Below are 23230 nucleotides of genomic sequence, written 5' to 3'. Positions count from 1 at the left end.
GGTCTTCCCTTTTCCCATAGTTTTTAAAATTAGAGATTAGGGGTCAGTCCTTGACCATCTCCTCTTCTCTAGCTACACTCCCTGGCTTGATGACTCATTCTAATGGCCTTAAATACAATCCAGTTGCCACTCATTCCTAAATGTCTGTCTCCAGCCCAGACCTCCTTTCTGAACTCCAGACTCAACCCTCTCCAAATGCTTGCCCAACATCTCTACCTGAATGGCTAATAGGCATTGCAATCTCAACAGGTCTAGAACTGAGCTAACCTTGCCACTTCTGCAAAATCTACAAAGAGCCTTTATTATCTCATGTGATAGCAATTTCATTCTGATTGCTCAGGTCACAACTCCTGGAGTCATCCTTCACTCCTATCTCTTTCTCACAGTCCACGTGTAATCCACAAGAAAATCCTTTTGGCTCTACCTTTAAAAATGTAAGAATCCAACAGCTTCCTACAACCTTCTCCACTACCCACTCACTCACCCCACCCACCCCCCACACATATGCTATTCCCAGTACCTTAAGCAAGAATAAACATAAATAGGATCACGTCATTCTTTAAACAAATTCACAGAAATTTTCCATTTTATTAAAATAAAAGATAAAACTCTTACAGTGGTCTACAAGCCTAGTATTATATGCCTTCCCATTATCCTTCTGATCCTCTCCCCTCTCTTTTTCTTACTACAGTCCACTTATATTGGCTTCTTTGCTCTTCCTCAAAAACAAATAGCTTCCACACAGGACCTTGGTTCTAGCTATGCAGAGTACCTGGAATGTTCTCCTCTTGCGTTCTCCTTTACTGCTTTCAATGTTCTCCTTTACTGCTTCCAAAACTGTTCAAATATTACCTTCCCAAATATGTCTACACTGCCTACCCCACTTATTACAATAATTGACACCATTTCCTCAAAACTGAGAAATCTTGATCTCTTCTGCCATGTTGTCTTTCTCTTTCTTTCTTTCCTTTTCTTTCTTCTTCTTCTTCTTCTTCTTCTTCTTCTTCTTCTTCTTCTTCTCCTTCTCCTTCTCCTTCTCCTTCTCCTTCTTCTTCTTCTTCTTCCCATAACACATTTCATCTTCCAACTCATTAGGTAACTTACTTAGTGATTAGGTTTATTGTCATCTCTTCTAAACTAGAAGCTCCAAAAAAATAGGGACATATGTTTTGCTCATTGATGCATCCTATGCAACTGCAAGCAGTATCTGGACCACATTAGGTATTTTATCTTTGTTGAATGAGGATAATTAACCCTGAGAATTTAATGCTAACTCAAGTACTGTATAAAAATACTTTTCATTATTCTTGATTTACTGAAAATGTTACAAAGAATTTGGTCTTATGATGCAACATAAATGTTCATGAATTTTCTTGCCATTGTAATAATGTTTGTTTAAAAAATCCTCTACATCTAAGGGGCACCTGGGTGGCTCAGTTAGTTAAGCGTCTGACTTCGGCTCAGGTCATGATCTCGCGGTCTGTGAGTTCAAGCCCCACGTCAGGCTCTGTGCTGACTGCTCAGAGCCTGGAGCCTGTTTCAGATTCTGTGTCTCCCTCTCTCTCTGCCCCTCCCCCACTTGCACTCTGTCTCTGTCTCAAAAATAAATAAACGTTAAAAAATTTTTTTAATTAAAAAAAAATCCTCGGGGCGCCTGGGTGGCGCAGTCGGTTAAGCGTCCGACTTCAGCCAGGTCACGATCTCGCGGTCCGTGAGTTCGAGCCCCGCGTCAGGCTCTGGGCTGATGGCTCAGAGCCTGGAGCCTGTTTCCGATTCTGTGTCTCCCTCTCTCTCTGCCCCTCCCCCGTTCATGCTCTGTCTCTCTCTGTCCCAAAAATAAATAAAAAACGTTGAAAAAAAAAATTAAAAAAAAAAAATCCTCTACATCTATCTGACATTGATCTGGGTTGTCACATTTGTTTTGCCACAGAGCTGCGCATGAGTTTCATCTCACATACAGTCTCAGCAGTCACCTTTTAAAAACACAGTTGAACGAGACTCTTTCATCAGGCTTAAAAGTCTTTTTATTTTTATTTTTTTCAGTTTTAAAATTCTTATATTTGCCAAGGAACCTCACAACTTTTTATAAATCTAAAAATTCATCTGATTTCTCTTCAACATGTGTACTAGGACAACTGTAACAAATCACCACAACAAATGTGGTTGCTAAAAACAACAGAAATTTATTATCTCACAGATCTTTAGAAGTTTAAAATCAAGATGCTGTAAGGACCATACTCCCAATGAAGGCTCCAGGGGGACAACCCTTCCTCAACTTCTCCAGCTTCTGGTGGCTTCTGGAGTCCCTTGGCTTGTGGCTACATCATTCTAATCTCTCCCTCTGTTTTCACATGGCCTTTCTCTGCGAATGTCTCTGTGTCCACATCTTCTCTTTTCTCCACACAGATGGCAAATTGATGCTGGTAAACCATAAATCCAGAATTATTTCATCATCTGAGATCCTTAAACAAATCACATCTGAAAAGAATCTATTTCCAAATTAATTTACCCTGAGGTTCTAGGTGGACATGAATTTGGAGAGAAACTATACCACTGTAGTATAAAATTCACATGGTGAAAATTTTTAAATCATTTATACTATATTATTCCTCATGCCTCTTGAATGTTCAACTTTTGAATTTTGTTATTTTTGAGTTGTGTTTTTGTTTTGCTTTGCTTTGACTTCTTTTTTGGTAAGATACACTAAGCACACAACTTATAACCTTCCTTTAGAATAGTCCTCAAAAATATGAAAATAATGACAAATGAATATTTTTGTTCTGGCAAATACATTTCTCTCAAATGTTCTATTGCACAAAGGTAAGAGGTTAGAGTGAAGAAAACAAAGAAACATCAAATTGCAGCTAGTATGTTTGTATAATTAGACCCTGTCCGGGTAACCTTGACCCACAGTGTCATGTTCTATATGGACACATGATTTTGCAACTTTCTGGGCCTACAAGTTAAGCATTAGTGGAGTCCTTCCCCCTATCTCGACCAATAACAGGAACGTTTTTCAATCCTGTGAGCAAAACCACAGGGTTGAGGTGTATAAACAGAGCTGTTTTACTGATGGCCTGGCAGCAGCTGAGTAACAAACAAAAACCTCCCACACACTGAGCCAATAGCACACCATGGCAAGAAATGGAGTAAAAAAACTCATTAGCAGATTCTCAAAAACCTTTCATTTTCAGAAAGTTGAACACACCAGCTAGGGATGGGCTTTTTTTTTTTAAGTTTATTTATTTATTTTGAGAGAGAGGGAGTATGTGTGAAAGGGAGTGGGGCAGAAAGAGAGGGAGAGAGAAAATCCCAAGCAATTTCCGCACTGTCAGCTCAGAGCCCAATGTGAGGTTCAAACTCACGAAACTGGGATCATGACTTGAGCCAAAACTAAGACTCGGACACTTAACTTACTGAGCCATACAGTTGCCCCAGGATGGGCTTTTTAAACAAATAATTAGACTATATTCATGATACATTTATTATGATTGTTAATGACGATGTCACAGATACGTAACATTTTCTTGTGTATGTTCCTATGTAAATTATAAAGCAGTCACTTCCTACATTCATCTAGGGATGAACATCCCATTAAATAAATACATGAAAGCATGAATCAGAAGAATTGTTTGGATACCAAGATCAACATCTTATTAGATACACTCAGATAACAAGACATAGAATAAAGAAATACACAGCATGCTATTCACTTTTGTTTTGATCCAAGAAGTTTGGTTTCTAGTATGTTTGCTAGAAAAACATAAAATAAATATAGTATAAAAAATTATTGAGTTATTTAAAAGAAAAATCCTTCACCTTCTTCATGGAGACAAGTATATCAAGACAAGTATATAATCTCTTGGTTTCTTTTATATAAGATGTAGATATATGTCTATGTGTTGCCTTACCATTTTTCACAACTATCCAAATAACTGAGAACTGACACTACCATGAACCCCACCTCTTCTCCTACAGTTAATTGTTTTGGTGCTTTAAATTGATTAATCTGAGTCTAATGCATAATAAGTCTGTCTTTTCAAAATTAGCAGTATTTTTCTTCTAACACATATTTGAATTACAATCTTTTAATGGATAATTATGGAAAATGAGACAGCAGTAAGCACAGAAAACTGACTTCAGTCCTTGCAGAAAAGGTGCTACTTTGAAGAATCCCTTAAATGAGTAACCATAGGACTATGTTTTAATGTATAGAACAATAATCCATTAGTTTAAAAACAAAATCAGAGAAACCAGAAATTAATGCTCTTGTTTCTGGAAGAATGCCAACAACAACAACAACAACAACAACAAAGCAGAAATGATGACAGAAGGAGAATATCATCATTTGGAAACATCAGAGCAATAATGAATTCAGACAAGATTCATTGATCTATGCTAAAATCCTCGCATGAAAAGTTGGGAACAAGATATTTTAATCTCAAAGAATCGCTCCCAGTGTTAATTATTACTTATTAAAGGGAACAAGTACATTTACAAAGGACACGTCTGACAGGCAGCACTTTAACCAAGAGATCAAATGTGCAGTCACCAATAACAAGAGAGACTGAGATGTATAGACCTCTGGACGCAATGCCTTGTGAAGAACATACGTAACTTTGTGGTACTCCAGTGACCTTAAATATTTGACTGAAGCCTAATCATCAAGAAGAAACTATATAATCAAGAATTCAGAGGCATTCTGCAAAACATATGATGTGTATCAATTATTCAAAAATAGAAATGTAATAAGAAGACAAAAATAAATTGATGGCTAGGAAACTGTTCTGGATTAAAGGCAACTAAATAGACATGACAACTGAACACAATCCATGATATGATGGTGGATTGGGGAAATAAAACATTATAAATAAAATACCTTTCTGTTTGGGGAGGAAGTTGAAAATTCTGAGTGTGGAATGCCTAATAAGTAATGGTGCTGTATCGGAGTAAATCTTCCTGAGTAAGATTTTTATATTGTATTTTTGCAGGAGGATGTCCTTTTTTTTTTTTTTAATAAAGAAGAGGATGATGTATTGCATTTAGAAGCAAAGATAAAGCAAATGTGGGGTGCCTGGGTGGCTCAGTCGGTTGAGCGTCCGACTTCAGCTCAAGTCATGATCTTGCCCTCTGTGAGTTCAAGCCCCGTGTTGGGCTCTGTACTGACAGCTCAGAGCCTGGAGCCAGCTTCAGATTCTGTGTCTCCCTCTCTCTCTGCTCCTCCCTACTCATGCTCTGTCTCTCTCTGTCTCTCAAAAATAAATAAATGTTAATTAAAAAAAAAAAAGATGAAACAAATGTGGGAAAAAGTTAATAATTAGTGAATTATAGTAAAGCGTAGTTAGGTATTCATTGCACAATTTTTTCCACTTTACTATAAGTTTGTACTTTTAATTTTTTTAGTTTTTTTTTAAGTTTATTTATTTATTTTGAGAGACACAAAGACAGTGTGAGTGGGTGAGGGGCAGAGAGAGAAGAAGAGAGAATCCCAATCAGGCTCCACACTGTCAGCACAGAGACTGATGCAGGACTTGAACTCATGAACTGTGAGATCATGACCTGAAACCAAGAGTCAGATGCTTAACTGACTGAGCCACCCAGGCATCGCTGTAAGTTTGTACTTTTAAAAATAAGAGGTTAGAGGGGCACCGGGTGGCTCAGTTGATTAAGCGTTTGACTTTAGCTCAGGTCATGATCTCACAGTTCTTGAGTTCAAGCCCCACGTCGGGCTCTGTGCTGACAGTTCAGAGCCTGGCACCTGCTTCAGATCCTGTGTCTCCCTCTCTCTCTGCCCCTCCTCCACTCATGTTCTGTCTCTCTCTCTCCGCTCTCTCTCTCTCTCAAAAATAAAATAAACATTAAAAAATAATAATAAGAGGTTGGAAAAATTACAATAATTTTCTTATATTAGTGTGTGTCATGAGAAAAGTACAAGGCTAGGACAAACTTTTTATTCATTCACAAATATTTACTACCTGCCTCCCACCTGCCAGACATTTTTCTAGAGTTGGATGGATCAGCAAACAAAACAGGCAAAGAGCCCTGATTTCGTGGAACGTCTGAGCTTTTACCTCATGTCTGAGCTTCCTCCTTTTTTCCATAGATGAGGATGGAGGATGACAATTGGGCCGGACTCAGCGAGGTCTATCATAAGGTCCCGTTCTACACTAAATGCTATCATTTAGATGAACGAATTTGTGTTGAATAGATATGATCACAGTGGCTAATTTCTTCCATTTAGTGTTTTTTTAAGCTTCTTTATTTATTTTGAAAGCAAGAGAGACAGAATCCTAAGCAGACTCTATGCTGTCAGTGCAAAGTGTGACGCTGGCTTTGAACTCACAAAGTGTGAGATCATGACCTGAGCTGAGATCAAGAGTCAGATGCTTAACCAACTGAGCCACGCAGGCTCCCACTTAGTGTTTTAAAAAAAGATTATATTGCAATGAATGCAAAACCACTAACCAACAATGCTTACGTACAGGATATAACAGAAAATACCAGTATCAGTCCTGCTTTTTGTATTATTACAAACCAAAGCAAGACACTATCAAAGTATTTATTGAAAACATGCTAAGTTGTTAAATTCTCTTTGGTTTTTCTTTCCAAAATTATTAAGGAAAAAATCTATTTCCAGTAAAAGAAAACATATTCTTTACCTTGTCTTCCTTTGCAGATCCTATACTGCTTTTCCAAATCTGTCTAAATTAAAAAAAAAAAATGCATCACCATTAATGGTTATGCATTGTCCTAAACAAAATGTAAAACACAGAGTGTTAATTGAAAGCTAAATTTAAAAGTAGTAGCCAAAGATGACTTGTTAAAATAACTTTAGATATCTGCCAATTCAATAGGATCGACATTTTTATGAAAAACACATAAGATTTTCTGAAAAATAGAATAAATAGGAAATACTTGTCTATTTAATTGAATATACTTCTCTGGCCAGAATATACTTCTGTCTATTTAATTGAATATACTTCTCTGGACACTGCATATTCTCTGTATATTTAATTGAATATACTTCTCTGGACACTGCATAAAATTCTTAATGTTGTTTATGTCCTGAATTCAAATTTGAGGTCAGATGAAAGGTTTTGTTTCTTTCCTATTCATTCTCTTTTATTTTATCTTTTGAGTTTATCAATAATAATGAGTAGCTTTCTGCTGTTGGTGCTACTTGTACAATGACAGTTCAGAATGCTCTAGATCCTCACTGCATTTGTTTTGCCATGTAATTACACACTTTTGTGTGTGTGCATGTTGTAGGGTGGTGTTGGACGGAGTCTGAAAAATCTTATCTTTTAGCAAATGCACTTGCTATGCAAAACAAGTACAAGAAGCCTGGAAAGTAGGAGAAAGGAAAGTGGAAATTTCTGTATTGATGTTTAAGGAGATCCCTCAAAGAGTTAAGGAAATTCAGATCAGGAAGAAGATATAAGGGATAACTGTGGAAAGGACACTGGGCTTTGATTTCAATCAAACAGGGAAGAACAAGGCAAATGAAAGGGAGATTTTCTCGCCAGACAGAAAGGATGGAATTTAAGTTTACTAAAAGTTGCTAATCGAGTGGGGGAGATGGTTAAGTATTTTTCACCTGAAGAGAGAAGGAGAGAAGAAATCAGCATTGAGAAGTTTGTCTTCAAGAGGGAGAGGGGCACCTGGGTGGCTATGTTGGTTAAGCATCTGACTTCTGCTTAGGTCATGACCTCACTGCTAGTGAGTTCGAGCCCCGCGTCGGGCTCTGTGCTGACAGCTCAGAGCTTGGAGCCTGCTTCGGATTCTGTGACTCCCTCTCTCTCTCTGCCCCTCTCCTGCTCATGCTCTGTCTCTCTCTGTCTCTCAAAAAACAAATAAACGTTAAAAAAAATTTAAAACAAGAGGGAGAGAGATGAGGAGGTATTACATCAGCACAAGCAGGAACAGATACTTTCATCATATTTAAATGTCCCAGAAGAGAGGGACAAGTTTGAGCAAATAAAAATAAGAAGATGATTTTCTTTCTTTTCTTGTTTATTAAGTATAAGACAGGCAAGAAATGGAGAGATCTTGCCTGCTCTCCTTCCTTTCTGTTTCATTCTTTCTCCCTGTCTCTCTCCCTCTCTAACACCCGAAGGCAATGTGGGGAAATAACTAAAAGTGTGGGCTCAGAGCACCTGAGTGGCTCAGTTGGTTAAGCATCCAACTTTGGCTCAGGTCATGATCTCACAGTTCATGGGTTTGAGCCTGTGACTTCCTCTTTCTCTGTCCCTCCTCCACTCTCTCCCTCTCTCTCTCTCACTCTCTCAAAAATAAACATTAAAAACAATTATTTAAAGTGTGGGCTCCAAGAAAGAGGAAGTGACATGGAAGTGAAGATATTAAGAAACGTTAGGAAAATTGCTAGTTATTTTTGAGCCTTGGTTAAATTATAAGGCAGATAAAATACAGCTTTGGAAGACGGTCTTTCTCTTGATTTTGCTTCCCTCACCACCTGTTCCCCTCCTCTCACCACACACACTCATAGGAACCCCTCTCCCCACCCACCTTCTTTGTTATTGTTGCCTGCCTGACCTGTTCTTTCTGGATTAGCCCCACTTCTTACCAGTCTGTTCTCAACTTGAATCAAGTAATGACTCTGCCTTTAGAAGTTCAAACAGTGGGGCGCCTCAGTGGCTTGTTAAGCATCGGACTATAGCACAGGTCATGATCTCACAGTTTGTGAGCTGGAGCCCCGAGGGGCTCTGTGCTGACAGCTCAGAGCCTGGAACCTGCTTCGGATTCTCTGTTTCCCTCTCTCTCTGCCCCTCCCCTTCTCTCTCTCTCTCTCTCTCTCTCTCTCTCTCAAAAATAAATAAACATTTAAAAAAAAGAAGTTCAAACAATGGATAACTAATAATTACCTTATTTATAGAATATAAATAATAGGATTATATAGGATAGAAAATACAGGATATAAATAATTAGGCCTATTTAACACTGTAATCTATGACCTTGCTAACCAAAGGGCTCCAACAGCTGCTGTGGAGAGATGGTAAGAAGAAAGGGAGGAAGGCCAGGAAGGCAAGGTGAATAGGTAAGTAGCTGTTATTCCTCTCAGGAATACCTAAATTTTAAAAACTGAAGTTGTCATTTAACCCCAAAGAAGAGATCTTTCATGGAGAAGTTTATCCACCATGAGATTGACCCTCTTCCTGAAATCTTTGATTGTTGGGGAAGTATCCAGGATTTTCATTTACATCCCTTGAAACTTCTTACTTTACCTCCATATAACACTAGTTTCAGGTTACAGTACTGAGTTTCCAAGAAACTGTATGTAAAATATATCTAACCATGTTAATGGTCAGTGTTATAAAATTCTAAAAGGCTCAGAGTAGTGATACATGCAGTTCCTCAGTTGTGTCAATAGGTGGTGCCATTTATACACAACAATGTATTTTCTCACTTCTTATTTAATATAATTTCTCAAAAAATGTTAATATGGACAAATAACTGGCCTGTGTGCTCTATTGAATTTGTATGCTTTCAGCAATCATTACTTCTTGAGGAGAAATTTTCTAATGTTTTATTTTGTTACTTTCATTGATTACTATTTCTGTTTAAAACAGCTTACCTCTGTTACTAAGAAAGTCACTTCAGCCAGGAAAAGGCCTCTCTACCCCCCAAATTTCATTTCAACCACGTTTTGATTCAAAGTGGTAGAAAGAGAGAGGTGGAAACGAAAGCTAAAGAGATTTTCTTCCAGGTACACCGCCTAAGTGTCAACGAGGCTGGTCAGGGGTGATTCTAAAACCAAAGATATCTGTAGGGATTGTCTCTTTCATTCAGAGAAAAAGATTTCCCAGTTATGTATTTTGTTTCCCTCTCTGATGGCCTCTCGTCAGTCCATAAATACTCATAGCTGGTTCTGCCAGCATTTTGGGTTTGCAGATTATGTGTTTTATGAGGCAAAACACAGCAACACAAACATTTATACTGCCCCCACGTTTTACAACCTCAATTGGTGCATTTTATATAAAGGCCACAAAATGAACACGGTTATGAATGAAAATTGGATATACCTCAAGGACGCCACAGGCTGAAATTGAGAATGAAGCAGATTGAGAAACCAAAAGCCTATGCTGAGAAAGGTAAGGAGTGAACTCCTCCAGTTACCATTTTCATTCCCACAGGCTAGAAATTAGCCAGGGGAAAGGGAGATTATGTTTCCCATTTGGGAAATTTGATTTCCGATATGACTTGGATATAAGTAATGGAGTTTCTGTTATGTAGGAATGAAGTAATTTCTATGAAGGAGTCAAACAAAAATAGTTGTGAAATATCACTGTATGCTAGGATCTATTTTTTGGTTTTATCTTGTTTGGGTTTTTGTTGTTGTTGTTGTTTCTATGTATCATGCGCCTCTAAGTGTTTTGTTTTGTTTTGTTTTGCTTTTAAATACAGTAAAACTTGTTTGATGTTCCTTAAAATGCTTCTCTAAAGATCAGTATTCAATGCAAGGGCCACTTGCCCTAGTTCTGTAGGGTTTACTTCAGTCAGGAAAGTAAGACGTTTGCTTTGTCTTTCAGGCTGGTGTGTCATTTAGTAAACCAATTTTAACCTACCTCATAGGAATATTTCACCTTGTTTCTTCACTATTCATGAGCAATAATAATTATTTCCAAAACGCTTTTAAAGTCTTCGCAAATGACTAAGAATATTCCAGTAAAACCGCAGTAATTGTCAAGGAATGGATCTGTATTAAACAAGTTGACAGATACACCTGAAAACTTTGCTTTTTCAGGGTATGCTGGCAACTGGCAATACTTTGGTTGGCCAGTTACTAATTACTAGATCACTCTTCCCCTTCTAACAGCTTTGGGCCCTGGAGTAGGAAGGGTGCCAGATGCCCAGAGACTGAGTTGTCCTTCAGTAAGAGTTCATTCTTTATGTTTGTAAACTGATGGCTAAGTAATACACACAAAAGAGCATTGTTAATTTATTTTGATAGGAAATAAAAATAACAAGAGCTTTTTTTTTTTTTTAGAGACAGATGCAGAGAGAGAGATCACAAGTGGGGAGAGGTGCAGATAGAGAAAGAGAAAGAATTTTTTTTGTTTAATGTTTATTTGTGAGAGAGACAGAGACAGAGACAGAGACAGAGACAGAGACAGAGAACGAGTGGGGGAGGAGCAGAGAGAGAGGGAAACACAGAATCCGAAGCAGGCTCCAGGCTCTGAGCTGTCAGCACACAGCCCGAGGTGGGGCTCGAACCCACGAACTGTGAGATCATGACCTGAGCCGAAGTTGGACGCTGAACCAACTGAGCCACCCAGGGGCCCCACAATAGTTTTTCTTATATTTCTAATTTTTCCCTGGGACTGGGCCAATTACTTTATGTATACATTGCCTAACTCAATATTAAAAGCAACTATACGTGAGACAATTGTAAAATTTTTGTCTAAAGTTAGGCTACTCAGATTAATACATAATTTCCTGCTTAGTGTCTAGTCTGTAAAATAATCATAATATAATTTGTAATTGTGTCCTAAGACTTTACAAATGAAATGGAGTCCCTTAGAAAATGTTTATAAGTGCCTTTTATATATCATGATGTAAGCTCAGCTAATTGATTGGGACCTATGATGTATTAAGTAATGATTTAATGATAAGCCACACTTGAAACCTTTTAGAAACAAATGCTGACCAGTTGAAACAAACGATACTTCTTGAATTGAAGCAAAAAATATAAGTCAATTCACTTAATTATAAGCATTTGTGAGGCCATTAAGAACTCATTTCTTAAATGAGAATTTTAGACAATGTTTAAAAATCCCCGAATATTTCACCATTTGCCACATCACTACTAAATTAGCAGAATAATAAAAATAGGTAATACTAATTGAGTACTTTTCATGCATGGTTCAGGTGATGTGCCAATTTATCCCCAGGTATTGTCTTATTTAATACAACAAACTCATGAGGCAAATACTGTTCTCCCATCTGATGGAAGAGGAACTGCTTACTAGAAAGATTAAGAAACTCGGCACAGTTTCTGAACAGTAGCACAGGTTATAAGAGGCCAGGCCTGACCAGGCGAATGCTATTTCCATGTCAAAGGCCATCTCATCCTCTGAGCTGTATTTCAGACTTCCTTCAGCGAAGAAATTCTGAATGTCTTCTACAGAAAAATAAAAACAAATTTTTTTTGTTTCCAACATAAGATTCAGAATATGTTATATATTGCCAGGAAAAATTTAGGGCCACATTCACCAGCCCTTATCAATCAATATAAATAAACACGAGTTGATTTATTACTGACAGTATTGAAAAAACTCACTTTCTGAAGAGGTTGAAAATAGATTGCTTAACTGATAACACGATTTTAAACATTCTGATTAGATTAACCAACTGAAGTAAAATAGTTGTTTTCCGACGCCTGTGACGCTGCAGAGGTTACGTTCAGCCACACACGCGTTACTGTAGGACTATGATTAATTGAAGATCAATTAAAAGTCAAAGATTAAAGATTGCTTTTTAACCCCACTTATAACTCTCAGAAGAATCAGCCTGATTTTGCTCAAGACATCTAAGAGACTTTGTGTTTCATGGGGGGGGGGGGGGATGTATTTCAAAACTGAGACCTAATTCTTTTAAAGATTATGAGTTGTAAGCATCCCATTCAATTTGACCCATGGAATCAACACGTCTACTTAGTTTCTAAAGAAACCATGTAACTCAAGATGGATTTTGAAAAAGGTGAAAAGGGTAACCTGTTCAAACTTTCTTTGGGTTGTGTTTCTCACAGATTGCATTAAGGTTTTCTAACTCATTACTTGTGTTTGTTTCATTATTTTGTTCAACTTAAGGACTCTTGGAAAAGATAAAGCTTTGCCTCTCAAAGAAACCACTGCCATCTGCCAATGACCGGAAGAAGTCGACCATGACTTTGCCATCTCCACTTCTTTCCACGGAGTACACAACCTTGTTCGCAGCCAGAGCAAAATTTGCAAGCTGCTCTGGTTGGTGGTGGCTCAGTGTCACTCGTGGTGTGGCAGGTCTGTAGTCGCTTGGTCAGCTACTTCACATGGTCCACCACGATGTCCACCGAGGTTCAGTATGTGGAAAAGATCGAGTTCCCGGCTGTGACGTTTTGCCATTTAAACAGGTAACAATTACTCTTTTAGTAGTGATAGGTCTCTATCACCTTGCTAGGGTAACCTTGCTTGTATAAGATAAGTTAGGTTTTACTATGTGATATTTAATGTATATAAAACCTTTGAAGTTCTTAAATTATACCTAAAAACCCAAATTTAGGAAGGCAAAGGAGCTTATTTGATTTCTTCTTTAATTTTTCTTTCTTTCCTTTCTTCTTTCTTTCCACAATTATTTACTAGGCATCACACCAAATCCTGTGGTTAGATAAAAGTCTGGATCCTTGCACTTAAAAAGTTTGTTGATTAGGAAGAAAGAGAGAAACATAAACAGTCACCATGCAGTGTGTATGATAATTGTGCAGTACCATAAAGGTATGTGCAGGGGCTCTGAAAGCACAGGGGACAGGGGACAGTCTCGGTCTGGAGTGTCATGGAAGTCTGAGTATCAAGGATGCCCAGGCAGTTCCTAGATGGAGGTGAAGAAGAACCTGAAGAGGGAGCCACTGTGCGAAAGTAGTATGGAGACAGGAAATGTTCTGATGTGTACATAACGAGACCTTCAAGGTAACCAAGGCAGGGCCAGCGTCATGGATGCGTGACCTGTGCCATCACACGGGGCCCCGAAGCTCAGAAGAGCTTTACGCTTGGCTTAATACTCTGCTGTTCTTGAGTCCTTAGCTACAACTCCCTCCAGAAAACTGCAATTCAATGACTGTATCAGGTCTCCTGTAGGAGGGTGGCTGTGCCCCATGACGCCTTCCAGAAAAGCCCTGTAATTGCCAATGGATGGCCTGGAAGAGCACATGCTGGATTTACCCTAGAGACGGGGAGGGCGATTTCCTTAAGATCCCCCACTGATCCACTACTTGATCATGGACAAATCACTTAATCTTAGCTTCAACTTCTGTATGTGTAAAATGATATGGCTTTGTCTACCCATTTCCTGTTGCATCAGATGAAGTGACACATACACCATTTTGTCTCATTCCTGGGGTTTTCCTTGGACAGGTGTTCATTATATATTAGATATTATAGCACACTTGTGTGACTGTTAGATATGTGTCAAGGTGTGCATCAAGGTCCCAAAGAGTAAAAGCAAATCAACCCCATCCCCCAGAGATTTTTAATACTATTGCCTTGTACTATGTTAAATGGTCTGTGTTCTAATATAAGCAAAGGCTGATTGAAGATATCTGTTCTTAAAATAAAATGTATATACTATTTTGACAATGGCAGCGTGAGGAATTTCACAGATCCTCTCTTCAGAGAAATAACCATAACTGGTAAAAAATTATTTTTTTTAAAAAAGTAACCATTGAGAGGTAAATCTCCAAAATATAATGAATGGACTGGCTATCACTCATTAATTCCTCCCCCCCAAAAAACCCCACAAAACTCAATAACCCAGTTAAAAAATGTACTAAGGATTTGAGTAGACATTTCTTCAAGGAAGACATACGAATGGAGAATAGTTATATGGAAAAAAAATGGTCAACATCATTAACCATCAGAGAAATGCAAATAAACACAATTAGATACACCTCACACCTGTCAGGATGTCTATTATCAAAAAACAAAAACAAACAAAAAAACAAAGACAGCTAGTGTTGGTGAGGATCTGAATAGATTGGAATCTTTGTACACTGTTGGTGGGAATGCATAAGGGAACATTGGCTAGGAAAACAGTGTAGAGGCTTCTCAAAAAATTAAAAATAGATTTACCATATGACCTGGCAGTTTCTCTTCTAAGTATGTATCCAAAAGAATTTAAAACAGATCTCAAAGAGATACTGACACTCCCATACTGATTGCAACAGTATTCATAATACCTAAGATCTGAAACAATCTAAATGCCCATTGATAGAAAAATGGATAAAGAAAATGTGATATGTGCATACACTGAAATATTATCCAGCCTTAAAAAAGAAGGAGATTCTGCAATATGAAACCTTGTAATATAAACCTTGAGGACACTATGCTAAACGAAATAAGCCGGTCGCAGAAAGGCAAGTACTACATGAATCCACTTATACGATGTCTCTCAAATAGTCCAATTCATTGAATCAAAGAGTGGAATGGTGGTTGCTAAGGACTGAGGGGACAGGAAGTGGAATTGGGGAGTTAGCAATCAATATGCACAAAGCTTCAGGGGCCCCTGGGTGGCTCAGTAGGTTAAGCGTCCGGCTTCAGCTCAGGTCATGATCTCACAGTCCGTGAGTTGGAGTCCTGCAGTGGGCTCTGTGCTGACAGCTCGGAGCCTGGACCCTGCTTCAGATTCTGTGTCTCCCTCTCTCTCTGCCCCTCCCATGCTCATGCTCTGTCTCTCTCTGTATCAAATATAAATAAAAACATTAAAAAATATATGCATAAAGTTTCAGTTATACAAGATAAATAAGTTTTAGAGATCTGCTGTGCCACATTGTACCTATAATCAACAATACAATATTGTATACTTGAATTTGTTAAGAGAATAGATCTCATATTAAGGGTTCCTACCACATAAAATTTTTCAAAAATTAGTAGCAAAAAAGAGAAAATCATTATATCTATTACAATAATTAGGATATAATATGGAGTGCCTGGGTGGCTCAGTTGGTTAAGTGACCGACTTTGGCTCAGGTCATGATCTTGCGGTTTGTGAGTTTGAGCCTCGCGTCGGGCTCTGTGTTGACAGCTCGGAGCCTGGAGCCTGCTTCGGATTCTGTGCCTCCCTCTCTTTCTGCCCCTCCCTCACTCCTGCTTTCTCTCTGCCTCTCAAAAATAAATAAATGCTTAAAAAACAAAGACATGTTAAGGGATTTTAAATAAAAGATGAAAACATGACTCTTATACAAATATAAAATGAACACGTGTCAAAGATTTTATTTTAGTGAGAGATCTGATAAGATATTAAAATTGGCTCCTAGGAGATCCAACCAGCAGACATTCTTCCCCCTTTTTCCTCTCCATAAAACGATCTGGAAAAGACTCATTTCTTGTTAATGCATGGTGGACTTAAATCTGTTTTGGTGGGATTCAGTGAAGGGCTGAGTCAGGCATCAACTTGGACATCAGATGAAGCATATACATTTGGGTTACATAACGTGGGGATGTGTAGTGAGAGGGCATTAATCCACACAAGAAGGACAGATTCGTTGACTGGCTATCACTCATTAACTTGTTTAAACAAAGCAGTGTATTTTTATTATGTTTTCTTTTGCTAGCCTCTTACCAGTATATGTTAAATAAAAGAGTAAGTACACTCAAACTAAGCAAGGTTTCTGAAAGATTAGACACAGGAAGGTTTTAAAATTTGAATTAAAGTTGAAAATAAACTCAGCAAGGCCCTTCGGTTTTATGCTGAACAATATGCCTCACAGTTTTTTTTTACTTCCTTTGTTCCAAATATTGGTAGGCTTTATTCATTAAGTTTAGTTCATCTGCTTAAATCACCCTCATGGTCTCAACTATTATTATGTAATACAAAACATTTTAAAAGATTATTTTAAAACGCCTTCCCTTGTACTCCTTTTATCTATTGTATTCATACCTCCTACACATGTGGTAATTCCTTCATTTCTGTGCACAATCCTTTTGAAAAGAATCCGGTGAACATTATATGAAGTAGTAATGATTCTTGACCCAAAATTGCAGGGCTTTGGAGCTGATCCCTGGTATGCTGTCATCATTCAGAGAGACAGAAGGCTGAAGGAAGTGGAAGGTCCATCCCTCAGTTAGGGCTAACACCATGACTCTCCCCCAAATCCTCTGCAAATGTAGATGGCTAACTCCTCAAAGATCACTACAAATACTTTTGACCAAGAAAAGCAAGGTTGTTGGCTCTAATACACTTAGTAGAATACCACCATGAGTTAGCTGTGTTTTTAAGAGAAGAGGAAGTCATAGGAGGCTATGTATAGGATTCTAGAACCTGGGCTGGTGGATTTAAGACAGGCCCTGCAAGGGTCAAAGCTGGGTAAGTAAGACACTATCTTAGGACCTGGCCATTAAAGCAGTTTCTCATCTCTGAAAGGATGTATATTGGCTTGGGTTTGTTTTCTATTTTCTATGTTTGGTTTTGTGTGTGTTCTACCCTGACCGAGAAAGGGTTTCATGTGGCTTATATGAGAAAGCAAAAGGATATAAAATATAATTGAAAGTGAAGATAAAATATAATATAAAATCTGGGACATAAAGGAAGTCCAAGAGTGTGGTTACATACACACAAACTATGCACCACATAGCTCTGTGTACTTACTTACCAAGGGTGGATACACATTTTATTCTATGCTTTCTCGCAGTAAATTTGAATGGAGCATGTTTGTTCAGTTTCAAGATTTATAATATCCAAAGTATGAAATACCAATCACATTTTGAAAAGAATATAGAGTATACATTTAAACAACCATACATAAGGCAAGGTCGAAGTTGCTCAGCAGAATAAGGGAGTTACAAAATCCTTATTGTAGTTAGGGCAAATAGATAGCTTCTGCTTTAGTTGCCAGGAAAGTACTTTGACCATAAATGAGGCATTCATTTATTTAATGCATATTTACCTACCTCTCACTGTATTCTAGGCACTCTTCTACATTTTTTAGGAAAAATAACTTAATCATCAAAATAGCATTTTGAGAGAGGTTTTTTTTTTTTTTTTTTTTTAACATACACCAATTTTACAAGTGAAGAAACTGAGTCACAGTGAGAGGAAGAAATTGGCTAAGTCATCCCATTAAGTGGCTGTAACAATCAGGGCTCAATCAGAGAAAAAGAAGCCCTGTGAGTGACACAGAATAAGGGATTTATTCTGGGGATTAAGTCCACTACATGGACTTAATTTTAATTTACATGGACCAATTTTAATCCAGCTGGGCTTGAAGTCAGCAACATCAGCAGTCAGAAAGGAAAATAGATCTGAAGTGAAGGAAACAAACACAGACTAGAAATGCGTGTCTCTCTTTTTCACAAGCCCTGATCTTGGTAGTGTAGGAGACCTACAGGATAAGCTGGCACCTTCTCCAGGTTGTACTCTTTCTTGACCCAAGATCTGAAGAAGCTTAAGGAGGCCAGGGAGCTCCTGGCTGCTGTCCCACACCAACAAGTTGAGTCAGGAGATCTACAACAATGTGTGTACCAGACCAAAGCTCCGACCCTACGATGACCTCAGATTGTAACCAGATAAATCCAAGGAAGAAGATGTTGGAAAATAGTTCCAACATAAGCACATGGGCATGGCACAAAGCCACAACAATGACAGAGCTGGGATTTGAACTCAGGAAATCTAGCCCCTAAGTCTATATTCTTAGTGACCTTGCGTTCCTATTCTCTTCATGTTGCGTCTCGAAGATCCGTTAGGACGTATCCAGATCAATGTCTGAGAAGTATTCTAGGTAAATGAAACTGTATGTGCAAATACAAGGTAAATTGCAGGATGTGACAAAGACTTCTTAGGGATTCAATTTTGCTTGAATGTGTTATGAATGAAGGAGAGCGTAGCAGATATGCCTGAGAAGTTGATAGGGGCCAGATGTTTGGCCCCTAGATAATGTGTCTACTAGATAATAGAAAGTTTTTGCTCTTCTAAATATTGCCTTTATTTCTACTAATAGGTTCCAAACAGATGCTGCAGCCAAATTTAGTATTATTTTTCTCTTACGGAATATTGTATCCAACATCCTCTATCTTCAGGAAATCAGGTCCAATTATACTGGCTTTAAAGATGCTATTGATTTTTTTGCAAGTTATCAAAACTTCAGCATTACGGAGTTTGTAAAAAAAAAAAAAATGGTCTTTATCTCAACAATAGCACTTTGTTGGAATGTGACTTTTTTGGAAAGCCATGTGGCCCACAGGTAATGGTTTGATATTTCTTCCAATATCATCAATATAATAAACTATAGCACAGTACTGCTTCACACTGGGATAAAGTTTACTTTCATGGGGAATCAATTGAAACTTGCTCAAAGATTGTGTTTAGTTAGTTGAGCATTATGACATCAGGGGTGTGGAATACACACGAGACATATTTCTTTTCTTAAGTAGTTTAGATAAGAAAAGGTAGAAAACAGAAATCTTCGATTACCTTTATTGAAGGATAATCTTTCCAAAACAAAAACAATTGTCACCCCAGGGGATATTTTAATTTTTCCCATTCTTCAGTAACTTATTCCAAGGTAGCATTTTTATTATCATTAAGGAGCCAACATTTAGTTTTTTTGGCTTGGGGGCTATAGAAAATGAGTAGGCACCAGCATTTGACTGTGAAAATTATGTATATTTCTCTGATCACTCATAACATCCTGTTTTTATCCTTTATAGGATTAATCTACACTTAAGATAAAGTTTCAGATATACCTGAAAACTATTAGCAAAGGCAATTTGACATCCTGTTTCTTGTATCAGCAATTCTGTAGCATGTGTTGTCAGGTGATTCCAAGTTAATTTCATAAATTCATGATTTTGGGACACAATTCTGTATCCTTTTGGTAACCTTCTTTAGCACACAGAAAACAGGAAAAAAAAATGCCTGACAGACATCTGACAGAGATAAAGCCCTGCTGTACTCTTAATTTAGAGAAGAAGTTCTTCTCTGTTGCTTGTTATTTACCAACCAACATATTTAAACTTGTCACCAAGAAATTTTATAGTAAACATGTATTAGGTCCTCTCTCTCTGTCTCATGACTCACGTTGGCTTTTTCCCGTGTGAGTTCTCCCTCCCAGAGCCATGATGACTCCTGGCAACTCTAGCCTCTCATTATCATAGATTAATACTCCAGTATCCTCTTAATAATTCCATGGAAGACTGATTAGTTCTTCTTGCTTATTTACATATTAAAATGTCCCACCTAGATAATCACATACAAAAAAATAAAAACTATTATTGAGCACAAACCAGAGTCACCACATTATCTATTCTTTCTGATCTTTATGCATTCTCATTTAGACATCTGATTTAAAAAAAAAAAAAAAAAGTTTGAGCAATTTAAACTTCAAAAGTGACCAAACTACCCAGCTGATTGTATTTTCTTTGGTTCATTTTCTTTTTTTTTTTTTTTTAATTTTTTTTTAACGTTTATTTATTTTTGAGACAGAGAGACAGAGCATGAACAGGGGAGGGGCAGAAAGAGAGGGAGACACAGACTCTGAAACGGGCCCCAAGCTCTGAGCTGTCAGCACAGAGCCTGACGCGGGGCTCGAACTAACGGATCATGATATCATGACCTGAGCCGAAGTCGGACACTTAACCTACTGAGCCACCCAGGCGCCCCTATTTGGTTCATTTTCATATTGGAGGACTTTGCACATGTCTTCACTGAATATGGAAATTGTTTTACTTTTAATTATGGTGAAAATATCCGAGCAAGGAACAAAGTGAGTGTCTCTGGAAGAGGATTAAGCTTGCTCTTCAATTTCAATCAGGTACTGAATTTTCCTAAACCTAGCCAGGGCTCAAGACAAAAAAGAATGATCAAAAGACTTGATCAAAACATTTTGCCCCATCATATTGTGCCCATGAATTGTATATTATTTCCATTTTTGATTATGTAGACTGGAGTCCCATGTATGCAAATATTGATCTCTAATATTAAAAAGTCATAATTTAGAGGCTAACCTGGACATTTTTAGCTATACTACTGACTGTCAGTTTTGTGACTCCAGAAACGTTTATGCCACAAAATAAGGAAACCAGAGGTTTCTAAATCACAATGTGTGTAGTTAATTTAAGATGACTTTATGTATTTTAAGAATATTTTTAGAAAGATTTTTATGTAAAGAAGGCAATATGTTTTGGAAAGAAGCCATGCACACGTATTTAACAAACCATGGAACCTATAGTCTGAAGGATAATTTTAAAAATACTTGCTATGGAAAGAATTTTGCATAAGTTGATTTTGCCTAAGCCTAGCTTCTGTAAATTGGTAATTGATCTAAGAAGTCTAAGTATTTAAGCTTGAGAGGCAGATGTCCAGACACCTAAGAAATTCAACAGACGTCAGCTTCAAGCGTACCTGGTGTAGCTCCCACCCAAGGTTAATTCTTAAGTTTTATCTTACACAGCTGTTTCTAGTATTACACATTTAGAGATAATCTACTTCATTATAGTGGTTTTATAAATGAGGATTCTGAAATGCTGATAAATTAAGTATCTGAAATCACACAATTAATGGCAAAGTTGAGAAATACATCTAGTTTCCCCAAATCCCATTGAATTATCCTATTTTCCAATCCAAGTGAATGGGGCCATTGGCTACTTTCAAAGAATTTTTCTTAAGGTATATTTCATAACTTCCTCTTGTATCTCATTCAAGATCCTTTTTGCTCAACACAGTACTGCGCAGTATAATGCATGTATATATATTTGATCATATACTTATACTGTATTTGCTTGTACATATATTTGATTAATATTTCCAGGTGATTTCAGGGGAGTGTGGGTGGTTCCGTCTGTTGGGCAGCTGACTACCGCTCAGGTCATGATCTCGCGGTCTGTGAGTTTGAGCCCCGTGTTGGGCTCTGTGCTGACAGCTCAGAGCCTGGAACCTGCTTCTGAATATGTGTCTCCCTCTCTCTCTGCCCCTTTCCTGCTTGCTCTCTGTCTCTCTCTTTCAAAAATAATAAACAATAAAAAAATTAAAAAAAATACTTCTAGGTGATTTCAATACTGGCTATATGGTCAGTTCCAATATTACATTGTGGATTATACAAGCTAGAATTTCCCAAATATTTTTTTTTTTAATTTTTTAACGTTTATTTATTTTTGAGACAGAGAGAGACAGAATATGAATGGGGGAGGGACAGAGAGAGAGGGAGACACAGAATGGGAAGCAGGCTCCAGGTTCTGAGCCATCAGCCCAGAGCCCGACGTGGGGCTCGAACTCACGGACCGCGAGATCGTGACCTGAGCCGAAGTCGGACGCTTAACCGACTGAGCCACCCAGGCGCCCAGAATTTCCCAAATATTTTTAGGATGCAATTGAAGTCTGCAGATGCAATGCAATATTCCATAAGTGAATGGCTCTTAAATACTTGTCCAGACTAGCCAACCGAGTATTTCTTAGAGTCCTAACAGACCCAGGAGAAATAGGGTCCTGAGTTACAAATGGAATATTAAGCACACTCATTAAATGTAATTACATATACAATCGACCTATTCACAGGAAAAACCATCGTATCCCCAAGCCCATTCTTTCTCCTTATAACCTGAAATTACAACTACAGACAGTCTCTGACTTCACAATGTCTCCACTTGCAATTTTTCAGCTTTACAATGGTGCAAAGTGATACACATTCAGTCAAAGTCACACTTCGAAGTTTGAATTTGGACCTGTTCTTGGGCGAATGATATGTGGTGTGACAGTGTCTCATGATGCTGGGTGGCAGTAGCTCCCAGACAGCTACGCAATCACCAGCATAAATAACTGATATGCTTACAACCATTCTGCACCCATATAACCATTCTGTTTCTCATGTTTAGTTCCATATTCTGTCAACTACATGAGATACTCAACATTTTATTATTAAAAAGAGCTTTGAGTTAATTATTTTGCCCAGCTGTGGACTAAAGTGAGTGCTCTAAGCATGTTTAAGGTAGGCGAGGCTAAACTATGATGCTCAGTAAGTTAGGAGTATTAAATGCATTTTTGATTTATGGTATTTTCACCTTACAATGGCTTTATCAGGATGTAATCTCATTGTACGTCAAGGAAGATCTTTAATAACAAAATCACAAGAAGTTTCTTCGTTTTTTTTCATCTGGCATAGGATTTATAGAAGAGCATGATGTTAAAGAAATAGTAAGTCTTCACTCTTAGGAGGAAATGAATTTCAATTTTAAAGAAGGCCAGAGATTTTAATTGCAAAGAGACGAAAGGAGCCAAATGATTTTCTAAAACCAATGAAGCGAAGAGAACAGCCAAGGAAGAAGCAACTAAAAGGCAACAAGGTGAAGAGAGGGCCTCCAGGAAATCAGATGATTAACAGTCATGATATGTACTGTGGCATTCATCTAAGGTAAAAAGTAATCTATGGAAACTCTTGACACCTTGACATGTGATTCAACCATGAAAAGTATCTTAGAGGTGTTTAATTTTCAGTTTTTATATAAAAATTGAACAGTGATATGAAATGGTTGATTTT

At 37.8% G+C, this 23230-nt stretch overlaps 1 protein-coding gene across 1 annotated transcript in view; it reads left to right on the top strand.

Moving 5' to 3' along the window:
- Window positions 1–10069: 10069 nt before the first annotated feature.
- The window catches only part of ASIC5 (acid sensing ion channel subunit family member 5), a 29412-nt gene continuing 16251 nt past the window's right edge, over window positions 10070–23230 (top strand). The window contains 7 exon segments of the mRNA XM_060655803.3: window positions 10070–10109; window positions 12828–12893; window positions 12896–12985; window positions 12988–13126; window positions 18701–18875; window positions 18878–18943; window positions 20387–20512. Coding sequence (XP_060511786.3) covers window positions 10070–10109; window positions 12828–12893; window positions 12896–12985; window positions 12988–13126; window positions 18701–18875; window positions 18878–18943; window positions 20387–20512 — 702 coding nt within the window.

This window comes from Panthera onca, chromosome B1 (assembly GCF_046562875.1).
Source record: "Panthera onca isolate mPanOnc1 chromosome B1, mPanOnc1 haplotype 2, whole genome shotgun sequence".
Classification (NCBI taxonomy): domain Eukaryota; kingdom Metazoa; phylum Chordata; class Mammalia; order Carnivora; family Felidae; genus Panthera; species Panthera onca.
Note: the sequence above shows the minus strand (reverse complement) of the source record. Positions and strands in the feature narration are given on the sequence as shown.